Genomic DNA, 27,263 nt, shown 5'->3' on the forward strand with positions numbered 1-27,263 from the left:
GCCTTCCTCTTCCCTTCACAGGTGTGGATCTCTAATAAGCATTTTACATTCACAAATTACTTCTCAGAATCAGTTTCTGGTGAACCCAACCTGCAACAGGTGGGTTTGACAGAACTCCACTTTGTACTTAGAGCTTCTGCAGTGTTCTTGGTTACTACTGGGTGAGATGCATGAATGTGTAGTTAAGTCAGAATAAGTCATTTCCTTTCCAGCTCTTTCCAGAGGTAACATAACTAACACCTTCACTTCAATACAGATGCTCATTGTTAAGAAGAATTGCTCTCAGAAATGCCCTCAGACACACATACCCTGGGACAAGTAATATCATCTAATCTGGGCTGATGATGGGAAAAATAAACAAGTGGCCTTTCAGGGCACATAGTATACTAGCCAGTTGCACCATGCCCCATGCTGAGGTCCATGAGACGCACACGGCCATCAAGCCTTCAGGTGACAATGTCAGTGGAAATGTAGGAAATTATAATTTAGGTTGGTATGAAAAATGTATAGGAAATAGAGGTTAAACAGTCTAATGTATAGGGTAGCCTGAACTCTCTTATTATAGTGGTTTTGTCCCTTATCATGAAATGTAGTAACTTATTTCAACAGTAATAAGCTAAGAAAAGATAATGATTAATTTAGAAGTAAATATTGGGACTTCCCTGGTGGTCCAGTGGGTAAGACTCCGCGCTCCCCATGCAGAGGGCCCAGGTTCGATCCCTGGTCAGGGAACTAGATCCTGCGTGCATGTCGCAACTAAGAGTTTGCATGCTGCGACTAAGAAGTCCGCATGCCACAACTAAGAAGTCCACATGCCGCAACTAAAGATCCTGCATGCCTCAACTAAGACCCGGCACAGCGAAAATAAGTAAATAAAATAATTTATAAATAAATAAACATTTAGAAAAATAAATATTAAATTTATTTGTCTTTTTCAAGAAAGTTGGTGATGAACATGCAATTTGAACAAAACGTTTGTATTTTGCCATCCACCCTGGAAGCCATAACAATTTCACTGAATACATGAAAACACTCAAATCTGTTGATAATGAACCAGCATCTACTTCAAAAGTTATTCATTATTTTATGAAAAGACTGGTCCAATGATGATAATTTAACACATAAATATGTAGAAGGTGCAGTAGGTGATCCATGTCATGAAAAAAAAGTAATTTGACAATATCTGGGATCCAGGTGGCTTGGTCTTTGTGCATAGTGCCACGCTATTCATCAAAAGATAATAAAGCTGTTCTAAGCTTATAGAATTGCTCAAAAACTGACCATTAATACATGGGAAGGTGAGTTGGAATGAGAAAAGATTATATTCGAAGTGTCCACAAACATCTTAAACTCTCTTACCCTCCTTCCACTGATTGTCTATCTCAACATTCTCTACTGCAAGGCAGAGTTTATCCCCCAAGGGTCTCTAGCTTGTATTTTCATGTTAGGAAGAACAGGTACTTGTTTCATTTTTCTTTTTCTCTCCTAACTTTCCTTTCTACACTCAACTTCCTGTTCTTTCTTCGTCTTGCTCTTTTTTTTAAAAAATGAAACTTAATCCCTTCCAATGAAAGTTCTTCTCTCTCACTTCTCTAGTCATTTTCTACCCACTCCATTTACTGTATCACAAAAACCCAATAATATCAATAGTTCCCAAAGACATCCTTTTCTTTGGAAAGGAAATTATACAGGAGAAAATAAGCTGGTCAAGTCCATGTTCTGGTTAGTGAGGTAGGGACTGGAGGCGAGCTCTTCAAACACATACACTTTGACAACTTTTACACAAATACAAAAGAATGGGGTCTACCTATTGGAGTTAAAGAAGAAACAATGGCATGGATGAAGAGGTAAATTTAAGACTAACAACAAGACATGAGAAATGTTCCTTTTTACCTAGAAGTACAAAACACCAAGAGTAAATTATGAAAAAAAAAATAGAAAAAAGGAGAAAAAAAGGAGATTATATTGATAAGGGGATTCTGACAGTGGCTAAGTGTATTTATTCAATTCATGCATTCTGGAATTAAGGTGGATTCAAAGACCCACTGGGCCTATGGTGATACAGAGTAAAGCCAAAACTATTAACTTCCTATAAGAAGTTACTGGTCTACTGTAGTAAGGTTTTGGTTCCTAAGAAAATGGTGTCACCTTAGAGTCAATGTTTAGTTCCCCCAAAGTTGAATATTTCTTTCACCCATGCACAGCCACCCTGCCAAATAGCTCCAAGCACCCTGCCAAATGGCTACAGGGTAAGAGGATCATTTAGTAGTTTAATTTTTGACATGTAGAAGGTTTTTTTCTCAAAGGGACTTAACCATCCCTTTATTAAAGGTGTTCACAATCTATGAACTGACTCAGATCTAGGAATTGGATGAAGGGCTGTGACTCTCTACTGAGATGATTCAGGTTATGCCTCTGTTTGCCAATCTTTGAGTTTTCTTTTCATTTGTACAAATCAAGTAAGACTTTACTAGACTGTCCTTCTACTTGAGTCCTAAGGACACCATGGTCAGTCAACACCAAAGATCTCAACAGGTCAATCCATTCTGATCACTGCTCTGGACATGCTGCCCATAATGGTAACCACACCCAGCTTGAGTTTATCAGTTAAGTGCTGCCTTGTAACCCCTGCCCCTCAGAGACCTCATCATCTCCACTGAGTTCAAGCAGTCCAATGATAGCCTCTCTCGTTTGTCATTCTCAGCCTGCAAACTGTCACCATAGAGCTTTTCAAGTGTTCTAGAATGCCTATCACCAATGTATTTCTCAAAGCTGTAGTGAAAGAATCGTTCATGAGCATTTAGTTAAGGGGTTGATAGCCATCATATATAATAAGTTCTCTTCAGCTTTCCAATCTCTCTAAGGTATTGGATAACTTCATCTACAATATATCTAAGACGTCTATAAGCATATATACCGAAGAGTTAAGAATAAATATGGTTAAGGATTTGAGATGGAAGTTTAAAAGGCATTAATCTTTATTTTATCTGTATCTTGTTTGTATTTTAAAGAGAACTTATATAAGAGTAATCATTTTTAAAAAGATAGATGTGTATACTATCACACACGCACACACACACGCCTTCAAGGGTACTTGTTATTTACACTCCCTACAGTACAGCTTTTGTAACACTATCCACTCCTCTACCTCCTGAGGAAGACATAACACTGATGCAGAAACAGCATGCATGCATGCACACACACATACACACATGCTGCTTAAAAGAGAAGGTACAAATTAATATTTCCCATAATATTTAGGAAGTACTACTTAAATATACAAACAAAATTTGCATATTTGAAAAAATTTTTTTCAGCAAACCTTTATGATCATGTACTAAAAATAAGGCACCAAGTTAGGTCCTCAATAAACTAAGAGTCTAGTAAGGAAGGCATATGTGTTATCAAAAGAGATGTACACTGCAAATAAATAAGTGATAAACGCGTACTCTAACAGTCCAGAAGAATAGAGCCACCAGCTTTGCCTGGATACATCGGTAATAAAAAGCAAAAGAGGCAGAGAGGTTTTATAAAAAAGTGAAATAAACCAAAAAGAAGTCCTTCTTATCCATGACGTTAGATGAAATGAATAATTTTGCTAGCATTTTTGCTGTCTTCTATATAATCAGTTAAAGTATCCTTTATTCATTTATTCACTCACTCAACAAACTTCCATTAAGTACCTATTTTTTGTCACACACTATGAACAAAACAAATTGTAATTCTCAAGGGCAGCCCTGTTTATCACAAGGAAATGCCAGGACAACAAAAGAACTGCAATGCAATTACAGCCATGATGGGGCTCAGGGCAGGCTGCCCCAGAATGTGCCACTTTGGCATGTGGATTATTCCAAGCTAAAGACAATCAAGGCCCAACAGATGCAAGAAGAGCTTCTTACCTCCTCCTTAACTACCTAAAAGAATTTAGATAACGGGCCTTACCAGGAAGAGAAGTATTACCAGCCATAACTTTTTACATCAGAAAGACTTATCTGCATGGCGTGGGAAACATTTATTTACCAAACATTTGCTCTTCCCATCTTCCTGTGAATTGTCTTCCTCCCCTTTGAAGACCCCTACCTGCTTCTCCTTAGCTCAGCATGGCACATAATTCTCAATTGCCTAACTGGCAAGAAGCCACATCTCTTTGGGGTTCCCATATATACGAAATTAAATTTTTTTTTCTTGTTAATCTGGCTAAGGTCAATTTAATTATTAGGCCAGCCAAAGAATCTAGAAGGGAAGAAGGAAAAAGTTTTCCTCCCCCTATCTACTTGAAAAAGAATTTAGAATGTAATTACAACATTACTTAAAGAGGGAAAGAAAAGCTGTTCTCCTAGGGATTCAAAGAAATTAATGGTTTGTCAAAATTCGGTGTTTTATTTTCCTTAGGAAAAGAAATATGCACACTAATCTTAGAAGAAACAAATTACTTCAAAAAATGAGAATTAAAGGGCAAACTTACAGAGAAGTACATCCAAACCAACTAGAAAGATACGGAGTATAAATTTTCCTTTTCTGAAAAGTTCAGATCAAGTAAATGTTCTTTATTACCATGGTAACTCAGTATTGAATAACAATAGTTGCTATTTAAAATATTGCTTTCAAAGCAACATCAAAGGCATTCAAATTAATACTATTTTAGATAAATCAGAAAATCTAGCTGCAGAGCAAGAATATTTTCCTATTAAAGATATAGACAAATCTTCTGTTGATAAAATTCAAATGGAAATGGACTGCGATTTTAGAAGAAAAAAACAATCAGCTGCATGCTCTGGTTATATAAAACTACCTTTTCCACAAATATTAAGACCAATATCAAAGGAATACAAAAAAACAGAATCTTATACTTGTCTTATCCAAGGGAGGAAAAAACAAGTCCATACTTGTAACTCAGAAGTTAAGAACATAGAGCACAATATATACAACCAGAGCTAATAAATGAATACGAACACTAATAGGTGCTACATAGAAAACAAACATAAAAATCCCATATTTGGCACTTATCCTCCACAATATTCCCTGTGAGATTTTCTCAACTATCCCTCAATTAATCTGTTATCATTCTTAACCCTATGTGGAATTAAATTATCCACATTTTAGGATATATTTCTCTGAAAAGAATTATACAGCCTTACATCAGCAATGAGCTGGTAAATGAGAAAATTATATCAATGCAACAGGTTGTAGGTGAGGAAACTAAAAACCACACTGCCTGACTGACTGGCCCAGGGCCATATGGCTAGCAAGAGGCAAAGAGATTTAAAAAGAAAACAAAAACAGAAACAAAAACAAACCCCCAAAACTCACAGTCAAGTGTTCTTTCCACTGCATTATATTGCCTCATTCTTGGGAGAGAAAATACTGTACTTCCTTTCCTGGCCTCCCCCCTCTCTTATTTTCTTCTTGCCTAAGGATTACATAATAAGAGAAAAATGCAGCAAGGTCATATACAATCTGTGTGCCTTCACACCTGGTACTTTTAACAGTGTAAGGTCTGGAGGTAGGCCATGCAGTATTACACAAAGAAAAACTATTTAATGGATGCTTTTATTTTCAGAGCAAGCCCAGTGATAAAAGTCTATTCCTTTAATATTCATTATTCTAGTTCCTACTTGTTAAACATACTATTTAAAAAAAAAATCAGCTTTTGAAAGAACTGCAAACAGACTTGTTGGCCTCTAAATACATCAATGAATCAATGTCTGTAACTGGCTTTCTTATAAAATATGAGTTCTATTTCCACCGAAGCTAAATACAAAAATTGACAGGGTGAAAAAAAAAGAACAGAGGTTTAAGGAAGGTGAAAGCAAGTAACAGAGGCATTTTCAGTTGCACATATTATTGCTACTAAGCTTTCCACAATCTACCTCTTAAGGAGAATGTTTTCTTTTCATTTGTCACAGCAAATGCACTTTTTTGACAACGTTGGCATTCAACAAAGGAAACACCTCAAAGTGATGAAGGCTCAGCTTGATACTAATTCAGTCCCTGCTTTCTGCACAAACTCAGTACCCCCTGGGTGCATATTCAAGGAGGAATAGGCAATTTTATCCAAAGAAACTGGAGGGTTTTTTAATGTTTTTATGAAGTTCTAACCTAAAACCCTGGGCAAACAAAATTACTGGCATGAAATACATGGTCCTTTGAAACCTATCAAAACCAACCTTGCAGTGGGAATCTTCTCTGTTCTTAAATACAGGACCTCCTGGTCAAAGACCAAGCCTATGAAATGATGGATTAGGGAAGAGCAACAAGCAAATATATGAATTCACTTCCTTCATTAGGTTGTTTCATTGGATAAATTTGAGTCCCCCCATCTCTCTGGCTTTTTTATTGCATGTGCATTCCCGGTGCCAGGACTGCTTGTCCTTCTTTTAACCAAATCCTGTCCAAGATTTCAGGACCAACTAAGATTCCCATTCCTTGAAGAGGCCTTCACAAACTATGCCTACCAGTGATAACCTTTGTTTTTATTTTCAGCATAATAAGGTTAGGTACTGGAGCAGAGATTCTTAATCTCCTGTGGACTATACAATGAAGTCTAGTTTGTTTATCTGGGTGTTGAATATTCTTTAAACAACTAGCTCCTACATATCTCTGCAGCCTTATCTCCTAATATTTCTAACTATGAATTCTAAGCTCAGCTGCATTAACATCTTATTGTTTGCTACGACATCATGCCTTTTATGGCAATGTGTTCTTTCTTCCAACAGTGCCCTTTTCTGCATAGAAAGCTCCTACTTTAACTTCTGTGTTCCAGCTCAAATGCACCTCATCATGCCCACATAAATTTTCTGATTTCCTAAGGCAGAATAAGTTAAATCCTCTTAAAGAACTCTAATTATCTATCCATGAGAGAAAATGTCAATATTTTGCATCCTCACCAGCAATAGATTATTATTATCAATAAAGAAAATCTCTGTTAATTGATAGATGAAATATGTTATTACAGTTATTCTAAGTAACACTTATTTGAATATTATTATGATCTACTCTGTTCACATAGTTTATCCATTTCTTTTTGCAGCTTATTTCTTATTGAACTAAACAAGCTGTTTATATATTGAAGGTTTTAGTGTGTATTTACTATAAATTTTTTTTTGTTCAATTTCCTTTTAGTTTTTGGCATGATTTTAAAATTTTTATGTAGTTAAATCTACTTACTTTTCTCTGTGAATTCTTCCACAATAGAATGATCTTTCATATGGAGAGTTTAATTTCTATATTTTCTTCTGATGCCTTTACAGATTAACATTTTTATGTTAAAGTACTTAACCTATCTGGAAGTAATTTTTGGTCATCTGAAGTAAAGATTTAATGTTTTTAAATAGTTAAGTGCCAAATGCTTTAACTATTTACAAACTAACACTTCATATTGATTTACAGACCTTCCTTTATCATATGATATATATTTTCATGTATCAAAGGGTCTGCTTCTAGGCTATTTTCCTTTGTTAATATATTTCTTGTCACTTTTGCTCTAGTGCCACAGTGCTTAAACTTCTTGAACTTTATAGGAGGCAGTGTAGTAAATTATAAATTAGCACATCCTTTAGCATTATATGAGCCTGAGTTCAAATCTCAGCTCATCCACTTAATAGCTTCATGTTCCTAGGCATATTATTTAGCCTTGTAAATTCTTAGTTTGTTTGTAAAATTCATTTCACTTTATAACATGTTTAAATAGAGCCAGTCCTATCTTGTTATTCAAATTTTTCTAGATTTTCTTGTTACTCATTTTTAATTGTTTTCTTATGCAGTTTGTTTATGTAAAACTTCAAGTGCTGTCAAAACTTGAGTTGAGATAAAGGTATCAATTATCTTGTGTTTAGAGGTTAAATTTATTTTAATAAAAGTTGCAAATCAGTGGCTTAATTTTAAAAAAAAAATAGTCCTTCCAGTGGTTGACATATTTGGTTATTTATTGACCTCTTTCACCTTATAAATTTATTTTCCCCTTCTGAATATTTATAGTAGTTTGTTTTTTAAGAACTAAGGGTAATTGTGCCAAGGAGACAAAAAGGGAAGACAGATGGATTTGTTTTCAGATATTCATGTGAGCCAGTAAACGTGGTTGAAAAAGTCAAAAAAAAAATATTATTTTTCTTCAAATAATATTTGAAGTTTTCTTCAAATAATATTATTTTTGATCTTGAGTTCTGATTTTAATTGAAATTATATTAAGGCTGTAAATTATTTTGGGAAGAATTAAGAGTTTTAAATATTTTGCCTTTATATCTAGAAAAACTGCATGTCCCTTTCAACTTTTCTATTCTTTAAAAAAAATCTTTAATTTTCTTTACATCACTTGATTCTCAGTTCTTACTGAAGTTATATCAGTTCTTTTTCCTCTGTGACTTCCTCTTAATATGGAAAAATAGTGAACACCAAATGGATGCCTTTGATAGGCTTAGGAAATTTCTTGTTAGAAGTTTACATCATACAGGCCAAGACCTCAAATAAATAAATAATAAATATAATTAAGAACTTCTTTTTAAAGGATGATTTGAAAAATATTGCCTCTGTTTCTGCTCTGTGGAAGAAACAAGAATAGGAATATTTATTTATGTAAATTGATTCCCAGGCCTAAAAAAAAAGAAAAAGATAAATTCTCATTTCTATTGAGTTTGCATCTTAACCTTGGTTGTCTTTTCTACTATGTTCTCTGCAAACTCTGGAAGTCTGTATGGTTGAGTACTATATCTCAACCAGCAAGGACACGATATTCCAAACCACCACTGAACAGTCAACCATGCTAGCAGCAACAAAAGGTTTTCACTATTATAGTGAAATTGTAATGTCAGAGGAATACATCACAAATAAGAAGAAGGGGCTGGGCGAAGAAAGGATGACAAATCACTCAACTATTCCTGAAGGACAGTCTAACTCTTAAAATGTATTTTCTTATTTGCTCCAATCAGAGGCATAACTTTCTGCTAGATATTGTCATTGAAAATATTGGGATATGCAGAGATTTCTATGTGGACCTTCTTGGCTTTCCCTTCCTTCTAGCTATGTGGGTAGCCACATCCCAAGACATTTTAGTAGTTTCTCAATACAGTGCCAACAAAAAATATGATTGCCTTCTATTTTTAAGCTCTTCATCACTCTATGACAGACCATTTTACCTTTTCACTTTATTATCTATCCAAAGTACATTTCTTGGTGTTCCCTAGCATTCCATGTCCACAATTTGTCACCTCCAAATTTTCTCAAAATCTCATTTCATGGAAGAGTTTAGTTTTCCCATTCTATTTATATTTGTGTATGAAATCCCACCCTTCTCCTCTGTTAAAGTTCAAAAATCATAATAAGAGCAATAGCATTTTTACTAGACTCTATTCCCAAAGTTCCCTTACTTGATTGCCTTTGAATCCATGGAAGATAAGTATATTCCTTTGGGATTAACATACTTAATGTCTTAGGTGTGTCCATTTGGATGACCCTAAAGAACACTGTCTGTGTGATTATAATCCATTAGGTTACAATTTTGCTTTAAAAATTACAATTTGTTTAGAATACAGGAACTATATTCATTTTTAGCTCCCTTTATAAAGTGCTTAGCAATCGCATCAAACAAATGAGTATTTAAAAATGTTCCTCGTGATAATGATAATGGCACAGAATCCTTGTCTTTTTGGCTTTGGAATTATTTAGTCCCTTACCACGATTAGCTTGGCAAAATAACCTATTCTTTCTTGACCACCCAGTACATTATTGTCATATTTTTGACATTGCTTAAGAAATTACGTTACCAATAAAATTCCTCACTATTCTTTTTTTTTTTTTTGGCTGTGCGGCATGTGGGATCTTAGTTCCCTGACCAGGGATTGAACCTGTGCCCCCTGCAGTGGAAGCACGGAGTCTTAATCACTGGACCACCAGGGAAGTCCATCACTATTCTTATTTTCCTTAATATTATATAGTAAATCGAGCAGAAAATAGTAGGTAACAGAGAATCCAAACTTAAGAACAAACAGTTCAGAATAAAAACGTAACAATCCATGCAGAAAAACCACTTTGCTATAATAATTCTACTTCCAGGTCCAGAAATTATATAATTTGCTTATTTTCAAAAATAAGAAGTAAAACTCTTTATTGGATAAAAATCCCCAATTTCTGTATTTTCCCTATCTCTGGTGTTGTAAGATAACTGAACTAGAATAAAACTTAATGAGTAGTGGATTCCAATCACTTACTAAGCAATCTGTATATTTTCTGTGGCTTTATAAGTGAACTATCACCTACTAAAAAATGACAGCATAGATTTCATGTTCATAAACGAAGAAACCAAGGGGAAAACAATTTATCCTCTCTCCTGAGAAAAGATGGGCATTTATATGGTAATACAAATTTCTCATTTCCCGGATAGAAAAATTTCCTTGAATTCTGAGACTATGAAATATGCAATTTAACCACAGCTCATATTTATTGAATGATTTATTATATTATGATAGCAAATGAGTTATGTTAAATTCCATTATATTAGCTAATTAATGGTCCTCAGTGATTTCCACATAGACTTACATGGCGCTAGAGTTATAGTGTTTCATTATACAAATAAAACATACTTTAGGACATAATATGTTAATCCTCACCCTGCCCTAGGTAAACAGGTATCTATCTATTTACCTAGATAGATACACAAGTAATTGCATATGTATTTGTTACTCAACACCCCCCGCTAATTAAAGGACAGATCAATATAAATTCAATCCCTATCAGAGTTCTGAGGCAATTTAGAAATAGGAAGAATTTAGAAATAGGACCATTTGCTATGTGCTTCTCTTTGTATACTAACTCTCTCTACTTACTGGTCTCCACTTTACTCAGTAATTCACAGCAACTTCTACCATCCTCAAACCTCTTCTCTGCATTTTCCCAAAAAGGTGGTTTTTATCAGGTTAGCAGTGATGCCCTCTCACAGTTATTGTTCAGTCCTACTTCTTTGGTCACCATAGATCATTCCCTCCACAGAACTTTTTATCTCCTCAGCTTCCTTGATGCTATGACAATCCTTTAATTTGGTGTCTTTGTTTCTAACCTGGTCTTTCTCTTTTCCAATCTGTATAAAAAACCAGCAGGGGGACCCATATAAAGTACAAATTTGATTTCAGTTCCTGTTTTAAACCCTTCAGTTTTTCACCAACATCTTTAGGAAAAAAGACCAAGTTTCTTAGTAATTCCTACAAGCTCCTCTATAACATGACCTCTGGATATGGTCCCAGCCTGCCTTCCAACAGCATGACATTTTCCTGACTTTCCATGATACTTCACCCCTCTGTGCTATTATTCAAGCTATTTTTCTCCCTGGAAAAATCTCCCACTCTAGACAAGTCCTATTTTTCCATTACACTCACTTTGGCCCAGAAAGCCTCCCAAATCTCCCTCCCCATGCATCTGCATCCTCCATTTTGGTGAATATAGCATGACATTATGTATCTGAACCCTGCCCCACTTACTGGTGATTTTTCACAAAGCAGAGGATACACCTTCTTGCTTGCCTACCTGCCTTCTCCCCTTCCTTCCTTCCTTCCTTCCTCTCTCCCTCCCTTCCTCTCTTCACTTAACAAATATTTACATTTATTAGGAACAACCATTTTAATGGACCCTTGAGTACAACGGTGAGCAAAAAGAGATACAGGCCTCTATCATGATAATGCTTATAGTATATCGAAGAAAACTTGTTACACCAATGATCACACTTTGAATATATAGTTACCAATGGAGATAAATTTCTCAAAACCAGAAATACAGTGATGGCAGCATATAAGAAACAACACCCCAAATTGAGGTGTCTAGAAGGCTTCTCAGATGAAGTGGCTCCCGGGCTATGATTTAAAGATGCTAGGTACCTAAGTGGGTAGGGGTGGGAAGAAGTGGTGGAGGGTATTACGGGTATATGGATCATGATATATATATGGTGGGAGGTAACAAGGGAAACAAAAGGAGCAGAAAAGCCAAGGTGCTCTTGTGCAGAGAAGAAAAAACTGAATCAAGATAAGAGTAGGTCAGGGTCCAAGCAGGGATGCCTTTCTAGGCCACTGTAAGGATTTTTTGCTTTATCCAATGAGCAATGGAAAGCTATTAATGTGTTTGAGGCCAAAGCAGTGATTTAATCGGATTCATGCTTTGAAGTTTCTATGGTTACAGTGCAGAGAATAGATTGGAAGTGACAACTATAGTGAATTTAATCAGGAGTGGACCAATGCTGGTTAAATCCAACTCCCCACCTGCTCAATAGCTAATCTGAAGAAGTGGGCCATGCCAGGAAAAAACTCACAATTATTCTCACTTCTATCACTTTAAATTTTGGACCACATATCTCAGTAGGACTCTTGGCACAACTCAGAAAGGCCATCATGCTTCACTCATGAATTTACTATTTAAAGTGATACATTACACTTTCTTCCTTCTCCTCAAAATTCAAAGTACTTCCCCCCTTCCTCATTCTCAGTGAAAACCTTACTATTTATTTCACTAAGAACACAGAAAGAGGGACTTTCCTGATGGCACAGTGGTTAAGAATCCGCCTGCCAAAACAGGGGACACGGGTTTGAACCCTGGTCTGGGAAGATCCCACATGCTGTGGAGCAACTAAGCCCGTGCGCCACAACTACTGAGCCTGCATTCTAGAACCCATGAGCCACAACTACTGAGCCCACATGCCACAACTACTGAGCCTGCGCTCTAGAGCCCGCGAGCCACAACTACTGAAGCCTGCGCACCTAGAGCCCGTGCTCTGCAACAAGAGAAGCCACCGCAATGAGAAGCCTGTGCACCACAATGAAGAGCAGCCCTTGCTCGCCTCAATAAGAGAAAGTCCGCACACAGCAACTAAGACCCAACGCAGCCAAAACTAACTAACTAAATAAATTTATTTCAAAAAAGAAAACAACAGAAGGAATCAGACGAGAACTCCCATTCCTCTCACTCCAAGTCCACCAACCAATCAGTAGCCATGCTCTATAACCATCTTCTCTTGTCTTCCTATAAAGCATGAACTGCCCAGCTGCCTTACCTGAGGTCAACGCCTCCACTTGTACATTGTAATCTAGTCCTCCTGAAACCCATTAGGAGACCCTCATGGGCTTTGCTCCTATAATTATAACCTCTATCTCTCCAGCATTATCAATGTTTCCATCTCTACTTTAATCTTATTATTCATATTGTCCTTAGACATATATAAACATAATAGTTCACATTAAATATATAAGTGTATATATAAAATACATATATATATTTATTTTATATGTACTCTAAACTCATATGTGCCTTGTCCCTATATCCTCCACCCCTTCAACTACTGCCCTATTTCTTTACTTCATTTTATATCCCAACTCCTTAGAATTTGTCCAGAGATATTTTGGCAAATATTTAATAGACAGGTCTTTAACAAATGTTTTTAATCCCTACCTTATGGTGTTTTTCAATTTCTATGGAATGAATACTCACATTGTGGATGATTTAAAGCTATCAAACTTGACTTCAGTGAACACAGAGTTGGAAAATAAGCACCCTATAACCCAGTGAGCTCATAGGAGCTGGCCCCAACACACTGGATTTGTCTATACTTACCATCTCCAGTTCTTCTCCTACTATTATTATCTCTTGAACCCACCTCAATCAGGCTTCTGTTCCCAGCACTCCACTAAAAACACGATTCCTAAGGTCATTAATTCAGCCTTCATTTTACTCCGATTTTCAGCAGCCTTTGTTTCAGCTGGTCCATTCCTCATTTTTGAAACACTGTCCTGTGGTGCCAGGACTCAGACTTGCCTGGTTCTCCTTTTACCTCAGTGGCCACTCCTTCTTAGTCACCTTTGCTGAGCTCTATGTGTTGAAATGCCTCAGGACTCAGTCCTGCGTTAGATTTCTTCTCTATCTATACACATTTCTTAAACTAGTTGCTCTTTTTTTTTAAATTAATTTATTTATTTTATTTATTATTTTTGTTTATTTATTTATTATTTTGGCTGTGTTGGGTTTTCATTGCTGTGCGCGGGCTTTCTCTAGTTGCCGCGAGCAGGGGCTACTCTTTGTTGTGGTGCACGGGCTTCTCACTGCGGTGGCTTCTCTTGTTGCAGAGCACAGGCTCTAGAGTGCGCAGGCTTCAGCAGATGTGGCTCATGGACTCAGTAGTTGTGGCTCGCGGGCTCTAGAGCGCAGGCTCAGTAGTTGTGGCACGCGGGCTTAGTTGCTCCGCGGCAAGTGGGATCTTCCCAGACCAGGGTTTGAACCCGTGTCCCCTGCATTGGCAGGTGGATTCTTAACCACTGCGCCACCAGGGAAGCCCAAACTAGTTACTCTTGATGGAAGAATACCACCTCTTAGGGGGACTTTTGAGAGCTTGTGCAGGCAATTTGGTCTCACAATGATGATGAGAAGTTACTGATGGTTAGAGAGTAGGGGTCAGAGACAACAGACATCCTGCAATTTGTGGAGAATACTGTGCAACAAGAAATTGTCTCACTCCCCATATGCTTTTTAAATGACTTTCTGGACATTCACGTACATGAAAAATGCAAAGTTTTTGCATGATTTAAATATGCACTGGAATTTCTGGGATTGCATCTACCCTGTAAACTAAATACTATTGTACTCTATTGTGTCTAGAACTTAACCAAAAGATGTTCACCATTTTGGAAAAGCACATCATAAAAGAACTGGGGCTCACAGTATTTGACTTGCATTGGGAGCCTGCATTTAGAACTGTTTTATTCATGATGATTCTGTGTGTGGGTACAAGTCACCTATTTCTTATGACTTCTAGTGTAGTCATGCTTAAGAATTTAAATATTGAATGTAAATCATTTACTATAAATTATTTACATAGCTCCTTTATACTAAGATATATTGATTTTTTTATAAATCATTTGTGTATATAATACCTGTAAACTGAATTTTAAGAATGTAAAGTGGGCATATAAAATGTTATAAAACAAGGAGTTGGAAAAACACCTAAATCCTGTCCAGCTTCAAGGATTTAAATCCATGAAGATACTAATGATTCCCAAGTTTAGATCTCTAGTTTAGACCTCTCAAATTTAAAATGTACAAACTGAAATTTGAATGTCTACTCTTGTCCCCCCAGTATGCCACAGTGTTCTATATCTCAATAAGCAGCAACACTGTCCACTTACTTACTGAAACTAGAAACCTTGGAGTTATCTTTGATTCCTAACTTTTTTATACTCCACCTGCAATGCGTCCACAGAACCTGTCAGATACACCTTCAAAATACATCCACTTTTCAAGACCTAGTCTCTATCACCCTATGCGTAACCAGCATTTCCTCTTGTCTAGACATCAGCAAGAGCTTCTCAACTTATCTCCTGATTTCCACTCTTGACTCACCCAACATATTCTCTACATAGCTGCCAGAATTACCATTTTAAAATATGAGTCATCCCCTAATCAAAATCCTCCAATGGTTCTCCATAACATTTATAATAAAATTGAAGTCTGCAAATGCCTATCATGTCTGGTCCACGGGTATTTCTCAGACTTTATTCCCTATAACATTTCCACTTACTCAGTTCCAGCAACACTGCACTTCTTACTGGTCCTTGAACGTAAACATTTGACGGCTTCAGGACTTTTACACTTTCTCTTACCTTTCCCATACACCACTCCTCTCAGTGATTCAATGGTTTGTTCAGAGAGGATTTGCTGACCTTCTAAGTCTGGGTCCAGCCAAAACCAGGAAGGGCTCTATATGATTTAATTGAAAGGAATTTGCTGTAAGGAACTCAGGTGAGGTAAGAATTGGGAGGCTATATTAAAGATAGGGGAGAAATCCAAAGAGTAGCAGGAAGCTACTACCATCCATACAAGCTAGTGGGATATAGGGTGTAGGTGAGGCTACCAGAACCCATAAACCAGCCCCATATGGCAGAAGATAGAACCACCACTGAGGCGAGGTATCTCGAAATGATGATACACCTCCCCCTTCACCAAAAAAGTTTGACCTGTTTGGTTTTTTTTTGATATGTTTTCTACAGTGCTCAGAAGTATCCCCTTTTCCTCCTTCTCCCTAAACTCAGTATTATTTTTGAAACAACAAAGCAAACAAACAAAACACACACACACACACACACACACACAACCCTTGGGTTGGAAAACACTAGGTAGTATATATTAGAACAAAATAGCTAATCATTCAAATGTAGACTTCAAAGTCATGCCTTTTATCTCAATCAGATTAAAATCCAAGTCCTCCTGTAACCCACAGAGTCTGATCCCCAACTCCCCTCTCTGATCTCATTTTCCGCTACTATCCCCCTTCACTGACTGTATTCCAGCCCCACTGGGATCCTTGCAGTTCCCTGACTATCCAAAGTTACCACCACCTCAGGGACTTTGCACTTACTGTTTCCTTTGCCTAAGCACACTTCTTTCTGAAATCCACCTGATTTATTCCCTCATCTACTTAGATGTCTGTTCAGAAAGTCCATAACTAAATACCTTATCTAAATAGCACTACCACCCTTCATCATTCTTACTCCCTTACCTTTCTTTATTTTTCTTCATAGCACTCATCACTAACACACTATGTATTGATTTGCTTTTTTGTTTCTTGGAGGTCTCTACTGGTTAGAACACAGCATTGGTCAGCACCGTATCTCCAGAGACTAGTGCAATGTCTGGCATAGAGTAAGTGCTTAATAAACATTTGACTATTACCCCAAATTACACATAGTTTAAATGTTATCTTCCACAAATATGACCATTATAATTTGCTAGTCATAGAAACAACAACAACAACAACAAGAAGTGTATTTCAGGTCACTACAGGTCTCTTCTTCTGGCTGCTTCATTTGCTTCTTGGGTACTCTACAGCTCGGTGTAGCTGATTAGTCTTACATTAGACCCATGAGGTGGTATTAAACCTGTTCTTTAGAAGTGCCCAGGCAGAACATATTTCAGGGAAGAAATAGTCACTGTAAAATATCTCTCAGTCAGTTTAGAGAAGTAAGCCTTTGATACTCAACTTCTTAAGCATCTCTTTGGTGTTTTCTATACTTACTACTCTTAATACTAATACTTAATAAGCAATTCTTTTAGAATAAAAACCCAATAACCCTTGATTTCAGCAATGATATTCCCAATTTTCCTTTCATAATTATAATTCCATTTTTTTAAGACAGCTAAAACGTCTTTTGAATTAAAGTGCCAGATAGTGGCAGAACTATTTAGTGGTTCTCTGCATGAATGCCTGACATTTTTTTCCAAATCAACAAATATTTAAAGTCAACAACCAAGAAAGTCTATTAATTGAAAAGCATCTAATTGGAACTGAACTCTCTGAAGAGAATGATCTTGTTTCTCCCTCAATGGCACTGTATATTAAAAAAGAGGAAAAAATTAAAACTATTAAGTGTTCCTAATAGAGAAGGTTGAAATAAATGATGAGATAATCAGATAATCATTTATTTTAATGAGCCACTGACAATAGAAAATAACTTTATGAAGAAACTCAGTAACAATAGCTAGTAATAAGCCATAATGGGGCTCCGGGTCCCCATCGCTGCACAGCAGCCAGGCGATGCCAGGGATTTGGATGTCCGTGTCTTTGGGGGACCATTGCTTCGCCTGCCACGTGTTTTATCTTCTTCAGTGTACTTGAAAATTGCCAGTAATTGGAAGATTACTAAGAAGATGTCCATGTCACGCAAACTTCACACAAGCGTATAGGTGAAGCCAGTGACTAACATTTATAAGTGCATGTGTGGCTGAGAACGCTAGTGGTCTGCATTGGGAGGATTATAGATCTTGTGTGCGTGTATGCTTCTTTGTGTGAGTTTGTCTATATATCTATGTTTTTACCATTTTACCTAGTGTTCTGTTTGTCCGCTTGTTTTTTTTTTTAGTACAGTTTTTAGTGCTTGTTATCATTGGTGGATTTGTTTTTTGGTTTGGTTGGTCTCTTCTTTCTTACTTAACATTTTATTAATTTTTAAATTTTATTTTTAATAATTTTTAATTTTAATAACTTTTTATTTTATTATGTTTTATTTTCTTCTTCTTTCTTTCTTATTTTCTCCATTTTCTTCTGAGCCAGGTGGCTGACAGGGTCTTGGTGCCCCGGCCGGGTGTCAGACCTGTGCCTCTGAGGTGGGAGAGCCGAGTTCAGGACATTGGTCCACCAGAGACCTCCTGGTTCCATGTAATATCAAATGGCAAAAGATCTCCCAGAGATCTCCATCTCAACGCTAAGACCCAGCTCCACTCCATGACCAGCAAGCTACACTGCTGGACACCCTATGCCAAACAATTAGCAGGACAGGAACACAACCCCATCTATTAGCAGAGAGGCTGCCTAAAATCATAATAAGGTCACAGACACCCCTTAAGCAAAATGAGAAGACAGAGACACACAGCAGATGAAGGAGCAAGGCAAAAATCCACCAGACCAAACAAATGAAGAGGAAATAGGCAGTCTACCTGAGAAAGAATTTAGAGTAATGATAGTAAAGATGATCCAAAATCTTGGAAATAGAATGGAGAAAATACAAGAAATATTTAACAAGGCCGTAGAAGAATTAAGAGCAAACAAGCAATGATGAACAACACAATAAATGAAATTAAAAATTCTCTAGAAGGAATCAATAGCAGAATAACTGAGGCAGAAGAATGGATAAGGGACCTGGAAGATAAAATAGTGGAAATAACTATCACAGAGCAGAATAAAGAAAAAAGAATGAAAAGAATTGACAATAGTCTAAGAGACCTTTGGGAAAACATTAAACGCAACAACGTTCGAATTATAGGGGTCCCAGAAGAAGAGAAAAAGAAACGGACTGAGAAAATATTTGAAGAGATTATAGTTGAAAAGTTCCCTAATATGGGAAAGGAAATAATCAAGTCCAGGAAGGACAGGGAGTCCCATACAGGATAAATCCAAGGAGAAACACGCCATGACACATATTAATCAAACTATCAAAAATTAAATACAAAGAAAAAACATTAAAAGCAGCAAGGGAAAAACAACAAATAACATACAAGGGAATCCCCATAAGGTTAACAGCTGATCTTTCAGCAGAAACTCTGCAAGCCAGAAGGGAGTGGCAGGACATATTTAAAGTGATGCAAGGGAAAAACCTACAACCAAGATTACTCTACCCAGCACGGATCTCATTCAGATTTGACACAGAAATTAAAACCTTTACAGACAAGCAAAAGCTAAGAGAATTCAGCACCAACAAACCAGCTTTACAACAAATGCTAAAGGAACTTTTCTAGATGGGAAACACAAGAGAAGGAAAAGGCCTACAATAACAAACCCAAAACAATAAGAAAATGGTAATAGGAACATACATATCAATAACTGCCTTAAATGTAAATGGATTAAATGCTCCAACCAAAATGAATACACTGGCTGAATGGATACAAAAACAAGATCTGTATATATGCTGTCTACAAGAGACCCACTTCAGGCCTAGGGACACATAGAGACTGAATGTGAGGGGATGGAAAAAGATATTCCATGCATATGGAAATCAAAAGAAAGCTGGTGTAGCAATTCTCATATCAGACAAAATAGATTTTAAAATAAAGACTATTAGAAGAGACAAAGAAGGACACTACATAATGATCAAGGGCTCAAATCAAGAAGAAGATATAACAATTGTAAATATTTATGAACCCAACATAGGAGGACCTCAATACATAAGGCAAATGCTAGCAGCCATAAAAGGGGAAATCGACAGTAACAAAATCATAGTAGGGGACTTTAACACCCCGCTTTCACCAATGGACAGATCATCCAAAATGAAAATAAATAAGGAAACACAAGCTTTAAATGATAAATTAAACAAGATGGACTTAATTGATATTTATAGGACATTCCATCCAAAAACAACAAAATACACTTTATTCTCAAGTGCTCATGGAACATTCTCGAGGACAGACCATATCTGGGGTCACAAATCAAGCCTTGATAAATTTAAGAAAATTGAAATAGTATCAAGTGTCTTTTCCAACCATTACGCTATGAGACTAGATATTAATTACAAGAAAAAATCTGTAAAAAATTCAAACACATGGATGCTAAACAATACACTACTAAATAACTAAGAGATCACTGAAGAAATCAAAGAGGAAATCAAAAAATACCTAGAAACAAATGACAATGAAAAAATGACAAACCAAACCTATGGGATGCAGCAAAAGCATTTCTAAGAGGGAAATTTATAGCAATACAATCCCACCTCAAGATACATCTCAAATAAATGACCATATCTTACACCTAAAGCAATAAGAGAAAGAAGAACAAAAAACCCCAAAATTAGCAGAAGGAAAGAAATCATAAAGATCAGATCAGAAATAAATGAAAAAGAAATGAAGGAAACAATAGCAAAGATCAATAAAACTAAAAGCTGGTTCTTTGAGAAGATAAAGAAAATTGATAAACCATTAGCCAGACTCATCAAGAAGAAAAGGGAGAAGACTCAAATCAATAGAATTAGAAATGAAAAAGCACAAGTAGCAATTGTCACCGCAGAAATACAAAGGATCATGAGAGATTACTACAAGCAACACTATGCCGATAAAATGGACAACCTGGAAGAAATGGACACATTCTTAAAAAAGCACAACCTTCCGAGACAGAACCGGAAGAAATAGGAAATATAAACAGACCAATCACAAGCACTGAAATTGAAACTGTGATTAAAAATCTTCCAACAAACAAACGCCCAGGATCAGATGGCTTCACAGGAGAATTCTATCAAACATTTAGAGAAGAGCTAACGCCTATCCTTCTCAAGCTCTTCCAAAATATAGCAGAGGGAGGAACACTCCCAAACTCATTCTACGAGGCCACCATCACCCTGATACCAAAACCAGACAAAGATGTCACAGAAAAAGAAAACTACAGGCCAATATCACTGATGAACACAGATGCAAAAATCCTCAACAAAATACCAGCAAACAGAATCCAACAGCACATTAAAAGGATCATACAACATGATCAAGTGGGGTTTATCCTAGGAATGCAAGGATTCTTCAATATGCGCAAATTAATCAATGTAATACACCATATTAACAAATTGAAGGAGAAAAATGATATGATCATCCGAATAGATGTAAAAAAAGCTTTTGACAAAATTCAACACCGATTTATGATAAAAGCCTGCCAGAAAGTAGGCATAGAGGTAACTTACTTCAACATAATAGAGGCCATATATGACAACCCCACAGCCAACATTGTTCTCAAAGGTGAAAAACTGAAACCATTTCCTCTAAGATCAGGAATAAGACAAGGTTGTCCACTCTCACCACTATTATTCAACATAGTTTTGGAAGTTTTAGCCACAGCAATCAGAGAAGAAAAAGAAATAAAAGGAATCCAAATTGGCAAAGAAGTAAAGCTGTCACTATTTGCAGATGATATGATACTATACATAGAGAATCCTAAAGATGCTACTAGAAAACTACTAGAGCTAAACAATGAATTTGGTAAAGTAGCAGGATACAAAATTAATGCACAGAAATCTCTTGCATTCCTATACACTAAGGATGAAAAACCTGAAAGAGAAATTAAGGAAACACTCCCACTTACCATTGCAACAAAAAGAATAAAATTCCTAGGAATAAACTTACCTAAGGAGAAAAAAGACTTGTATGCAGAAAACTACAAGACACTGATGAAAGAAATTAAAGATGATACAAACAGATGGAGAGATATGCCATGTTCTTGGACCAGAAGAATCAATATTGTGAAAATGACTATATTACCCCTAGCAATCTACAGATTCAATGCAATCCCTATCAAACTACCAATGGCATTTTTCACAGAACTAGAAAATATTTCACGATTTGTTTGGAATCTTGGAAAAACAAGATTCAGTGTAAAAGATTACACTGAATCTTTGGCCTGAATAGTCAAAGCAATCTCAAGAAAGAAAAATGGAGCTGGAGGAATCAGGCTGCCGGACTTCAGACTATACTACAGAGCTACAGTAATCAAGTGAGTATAGTACTGGCACAAAAACAGAAATATAGATCAATGGAACAGGATAGAAAGCCCAGAGATAAACCCATGCACATATGGTCAACTAATCTATGACAAAGGAGAGAAGGATATACAATGGAGAAAAGACAGCCTCTTCAATAAGTGGTGCTGGGAAAACTGGAGAGCTACATGTAAAAGAACAAATTTAGAACACTCCCTAACACCATACACAAAAATAAACTCAAAATGGATTAAAGACCTAAATGCAAGGTCAGACACTATAAAATTCTTAGAGGAAAACATAGGCAGAACACTCTATGACATACAACACTGCAAGATCCTTTTGACCCACCTCTTAGAGAAATGCAAATAAAAACAAAAATAAACAAATGGGACCTAATGAAACTTAAAAGCTTTTGCACAGCAAAGGAAACCATAAACAAGACGAAAATACAACCATCAGAATTGGAGAAAATGTTTGCAAGTGAAGCAAGTGCCAAAGGATTAATCTCCAAAATTTACAAGCAGCTCATGCAGCTCAATATCAAGAAAACAAACAACCCAATCCAAACATGGGCAGAAGATCTAAATAGACATTTCTCCAAAGAAGATATACAGATTGCCAACAAACACATGAAAGGGTGCTCAACATCACTAATCATTAGACAAATGCAAATCAAAACTACAATGAGATATCAGCTCACACCAGTCAGAATGGCCATCATCAAAAAATCTACAAGCAATAAATGCTGGAGAGGCTGTGGAGAAAAGGGAACCCTCTTGCACTGTTGGTGGGAATGCAGATTGATACAGCCACTATGCAGAAGAGTATGGAGGTTCCTGAGACAACTAAAAATAGAACTACCATATGACCCAGCAGTCCCACTACTGGGCATATACCCTGAGAAAACCATAATTCAAAAAGAGTCATGTACCACAATGGTCATTGCAGCTCTATTTACAATAGCCCAGACATCTGTCCATTGACAGATGAATGGATAAAGAAGATGTGGCACATATATACAATGGAATATTACTCAGCCATAAAAAGACACAAAATTGAGTTATTTGTAGTGAGGTGGATGGACCTAGAGTCTGTCATACAGAGTGAAGTAAGTCAGAAAGAGAAATACAATTACCGTATGTTAACACATATATATGGAATCTAAAAAAAAATAAAAATGGTTATGAAGAACCTAGGGGCCAGACCGGAATAAAGACACAGACATAGAGAATGTACTTGAGGACACGGAGAGGGGGAAATGTAAGCTGGGACGAAGTGAGAGAGATGCATCGACATATATACACTACCAAATATAAAATAGATAGCTAGTGGGAAGCAGCCGCATAGCACAGGGAGATCAGCTTGGTGCTTTGTGACCACCGAGAGGTGGGATAGGGAGGGTGGGAGGGAGATGACAGAGGGAGGAGATACGGGGATATATGTATATGTATGGCTGATTAACTTTGTTATAAAGCAGAAACTAACACACCATTGTAGAGCAATTATACTCCATTAAAGATGTTTAAAAAATAAAAATAAAAAAAAGCCCTGATGAACTTTCTGCTTAACCTGATGAATTAAATTATGACTTCATTATGCTTGTTACCCTTCAGATATAGAATTCTATCAATTACCATTCATTATTGAAGTTAATTCTTACTATATTGGGATTCTTACCAGAGAAGAATTTCAGTTCATTCTTTATTTGCCAAACAGTGCAAAACAATTTTTATTATATCAACTAGTTCTGGGCTTATGAGAATTACTATTTCTATATTACACCAGTATTCTTCTAACAATGGACTACAAGGATCTCTTTCGAAAGCTATCAAATGAATAATATGAATTTAAGCCTGATTTTTCATGATTCCAAATAGGTCATCACTGCTCAAAGATCTTTGGATTAGTTTCTTTGTTTGCCCATTAAATCCTATGTTGCATATTTTCCCCATTTTCTTCTCATCTCCATTTCCAAGCTGACTGCTCTTTTTAGAGACAAAGGATTTTATACACACTATTATTATTTAACTGTATAAGATAAGCTCTTTCACTGTCCTTTCTAAAATATCTCTTCCCTGTTACATAACATCTTGTCCTTTCCTAATTTTTACAACAATTAGTCCCCCCCTTTCCAATACTAACTTCTTAAGCTGCATTTGCAAATACATTTCTTCTAGTCCTCAGTTTCCATCCTCACTCCTTTGTTGACTCCTTCTCCTCTGCCTTCCAGTACCAATAAGTCTTCCCTTGATCCTAATCTAATCAACTACCAAGTTATCAATACCATGTACATTACGACGCTCCAAATCCTTCAAAGATTCCCTAACATCTCTAAGTTGTTCTAACACCTTGTCAAGGCATTCAAGATCTTTACCATGCTGACCGTAAATGGTTTTTCCACACTACTCCCCAGAACAATATCTTTGCTTCTGCTAGACTGACTGACTCACACTTCTCAAATAAGGTTTAATCATTACCTTCCTTGCTTTTTGACAGTGCTGTGGATTTCACTTAAATGACCTTCTTCTTTCTTCATTTGTCTGATTTTCAATGTTCAGCTCAAATTTTATCTTCTCTGTGAAACTTCTCTTATTGCCCGAGATTACACTGAATCTGCCTTTTTCTGATTCTGTATAGTTTTCACAAACCAACTCCTAGTTTAGCATTCAATTCAAAATTATTTTTTATTTACATTTGCATCCTTTCCTTTGAATAGCCAAAATAAACAACCAGCCAACAAGCTAACGTTTGCTGAGCACTCACTTGTCAGTCACTCTGTTGGGCAAAGGGAATATAAGAATGAATAATGTTTATTTACTCAGAACTCTTAATACAATGCACCTTTCAGATAATAAAAAAAAAATTATCAATAAAAGAGTAAAACATCACCAACAGACCTGCTATTATAAATGACCACTATTCAAAAGATGTTGTAGAGTTGCTATATATATAGATAATACCACGCAGACAATCATGTAAGAACTGGAAGATTTGTGTGATCTCAATCCCAGGTGTTGATTATTTTGAAAGTAAAACCAACCACTAATTTTAAAATGACGTTTTCTAAAAGACATTTCAGTGTTCCCACTACTTCCAGTACATCTGACAGGCAGGTAGAAATCTATGATTTACAATCACATGAACAACACACTATTAACAATTACTGATATCCAAGGTATTCCAATTCCAAAAATGCATCTTACAGAAGAAAAAAAAAACACATGAATGTTAAAACTGTACAAGCAAAGAAGGAAAACAAAACAACAGCTTGAGAACACATACACATTTCTATACGTGCTGGTCATTCCACTACTAAGACATCAACATTATTGTATGACCCATTATTTTCAAAGCATATATTTTAAAACTTTATGTTCTACATACCTGTCCAGTCTCCTACTATTTTAAGGTGGACCCCAAATGTTGCTTTGGTTTCAGTAGGACACTAAAAAAATAAATAAATACTGGAGTCAATTCTGAATAATAATTATGTAGCACCAGAGTATGATTCAATTACTACTTTTATTCTCAGAGCAAATCTCCAAAATCAATAAGAAATGGAAAGGAATGGACTAAAAAAAATCTATACAGATCCTCATTAGTGGGAGAAAAAAAGCAATGCCAACCAGTCAATAAGACATTATACGTTTCTCGAAAAGCCCATATTTATTATATAAAACAAAAAATACACATAGTCTAAAACGGCTAGTATATTACATCTAAGCATAAATCTTACTTAAATATATTTTGAGTTAAAATATTTAAGAGGACACAGCTTTTAACCACGAAGGAAGAAATGGAGACTAATGATTTTGGTGTCTTTTTCTTTGCAGATATTCTGATACGATTCACATCCTAACAAATTCCGGGGAAATGAAAAAAAGAATTATCAATGTGACCTGAATTTTCTGTGTCCAGTGAAGAAACTCCTACTGAAAGAGTTTTATTTCATTCCCTCCCATAATTCTCAGAAGAAATCTGGAGTAAAGTGGCAAGGGTACCTGAGGAGGGGAGTAAGCTGTGGTACTGGAGGTAAGAAAAAGTATCTGTGGTCCCATGTTTAGCAAATATAGGAAACAGCCACACAGTAAAAATGAGAGAATAATTTTTAGTTCACAATAAGAAAATGCAGTATCTCCCTTTATTTTACAGAATCCCAATCCCTTTCCACAATTCTAAAATTCAGAGATTTTCAAAAATGAGTTTTTTCATAACACATTTGGTGGCACTATCAGACCTGAATTGATGGGAAGGTAATGATGGGAGGTTAATACTTCTGTATAAAAGTTCATACAGAACTATTTTCCTACAGAAATACCCATTTGTTTAAGAATGCTGCCTCATATCCTACTAGACATCTTAGGTAATATATTAATTATGCATACCTTTTACAACCCTCAAAATTCTGAATTCCGAAAATACATCTAGCATAAGGGTTATGGGTAAGGGATCATCTGCATGTGACTAGCCAGTGTTCATTGAATATCATGTACCAAGGGCAGGGCTAAGTGCCTCATTTCTAAAAGCTCACAATAACCCTGGTGACTTGTCTTTAAAAAGAGTGGATATATACATATAACTGATTCACTTTGCTATACAGCAGAAACTAACATAACATTTTAAATCAACTATACTCCAATAAAAATTTTAAAAAAGGAAAAAAAAAAAATCACTTGCCCAAGACAGAATTTGGGTCTGGGTTTGTCTGCCTACACAGTTCGTAACTATGGCAGGCCACTGTCTCCACTAAAGCAAAGATATGGAAAATGGCTAAGGATTGCATGAGAAGTCAAATGGAGTAGAGGGAAAAAAAGGATTTGTTGAAAATTAGTGGAATCAATGTACAACAATATGAATTAAGGGGAAATATGGGCTGAAGTTAAAGCACAGGTGAAAGACTATGCCAGTGGCTCTGAGGGCCCTGTGATAGAGAATAGGTTACATGAAGTAAGTTGAAGATCCTCGAGCTCACTATGTTGACTAATTAACGTAGGTCACATAGGGATGCTCTAAGGAAAAGAAATAAAGGAAGGTGAAGACACCATGGAGATATGTAAACAGCTCATCAAAGAAGATAAGTAGCTTGGAGGTCAGTGAAAACACTAAATAAAAAGTTAGGTATTAATCATTTCTTCATGACAAATCATAAACAAACTAAAAAGCACATGTTCAGGGTTGAGATTTATTGTAACATGGAATTTCCAAACCACTATTTCACAATCAGTGTTTCTAATAGGATTATTACTACTAACTGTAGTTTAAAATATTGAAATAAATGAAAAGAATATAAAAATCATA

General features: G+C 36.2%; 1 protein-coding gene across 2 annotated transcripts in view; it reads right to left on the reverse strand.

The window, feature by feature from the left end:
- The window catches only part of NOX4 (NADPH oxidase 4), a 149,381-nt gene that overhangs the window by 44,602 nt on the left and 77,516 nt on the right, over positions 1 to 27,263 (reverse strand). For both annotated transcript variants that reach the window (XM_004271881.3, XM_033431916.1), the window contains one exon: positions 25,350 to 25,410. In XM_004271881.3, the coding sequence (XP_004271929.1) occupies positions 25,350 to 25,410 (61 nt within the window). The remainder of the gene's footprint in view (positions 1 to 25,349; positions 25,411 to 27,263) is intronic.

Source organism: Orcinus orca, chromosome 8, assembly GCF_937001465.1.
Source record: "Orcinus orca chromosome 8, mOrcOrc1.1, whole genome shotgun sequence".
In the NCBI taxonomy this organism is placed as follows: domain Eukaryota; kingdom Metazoa; phylum Chordata; class Mammalia; order Artiodactyla; family Delphinidae; genus Orcinus; species Orcinus orca.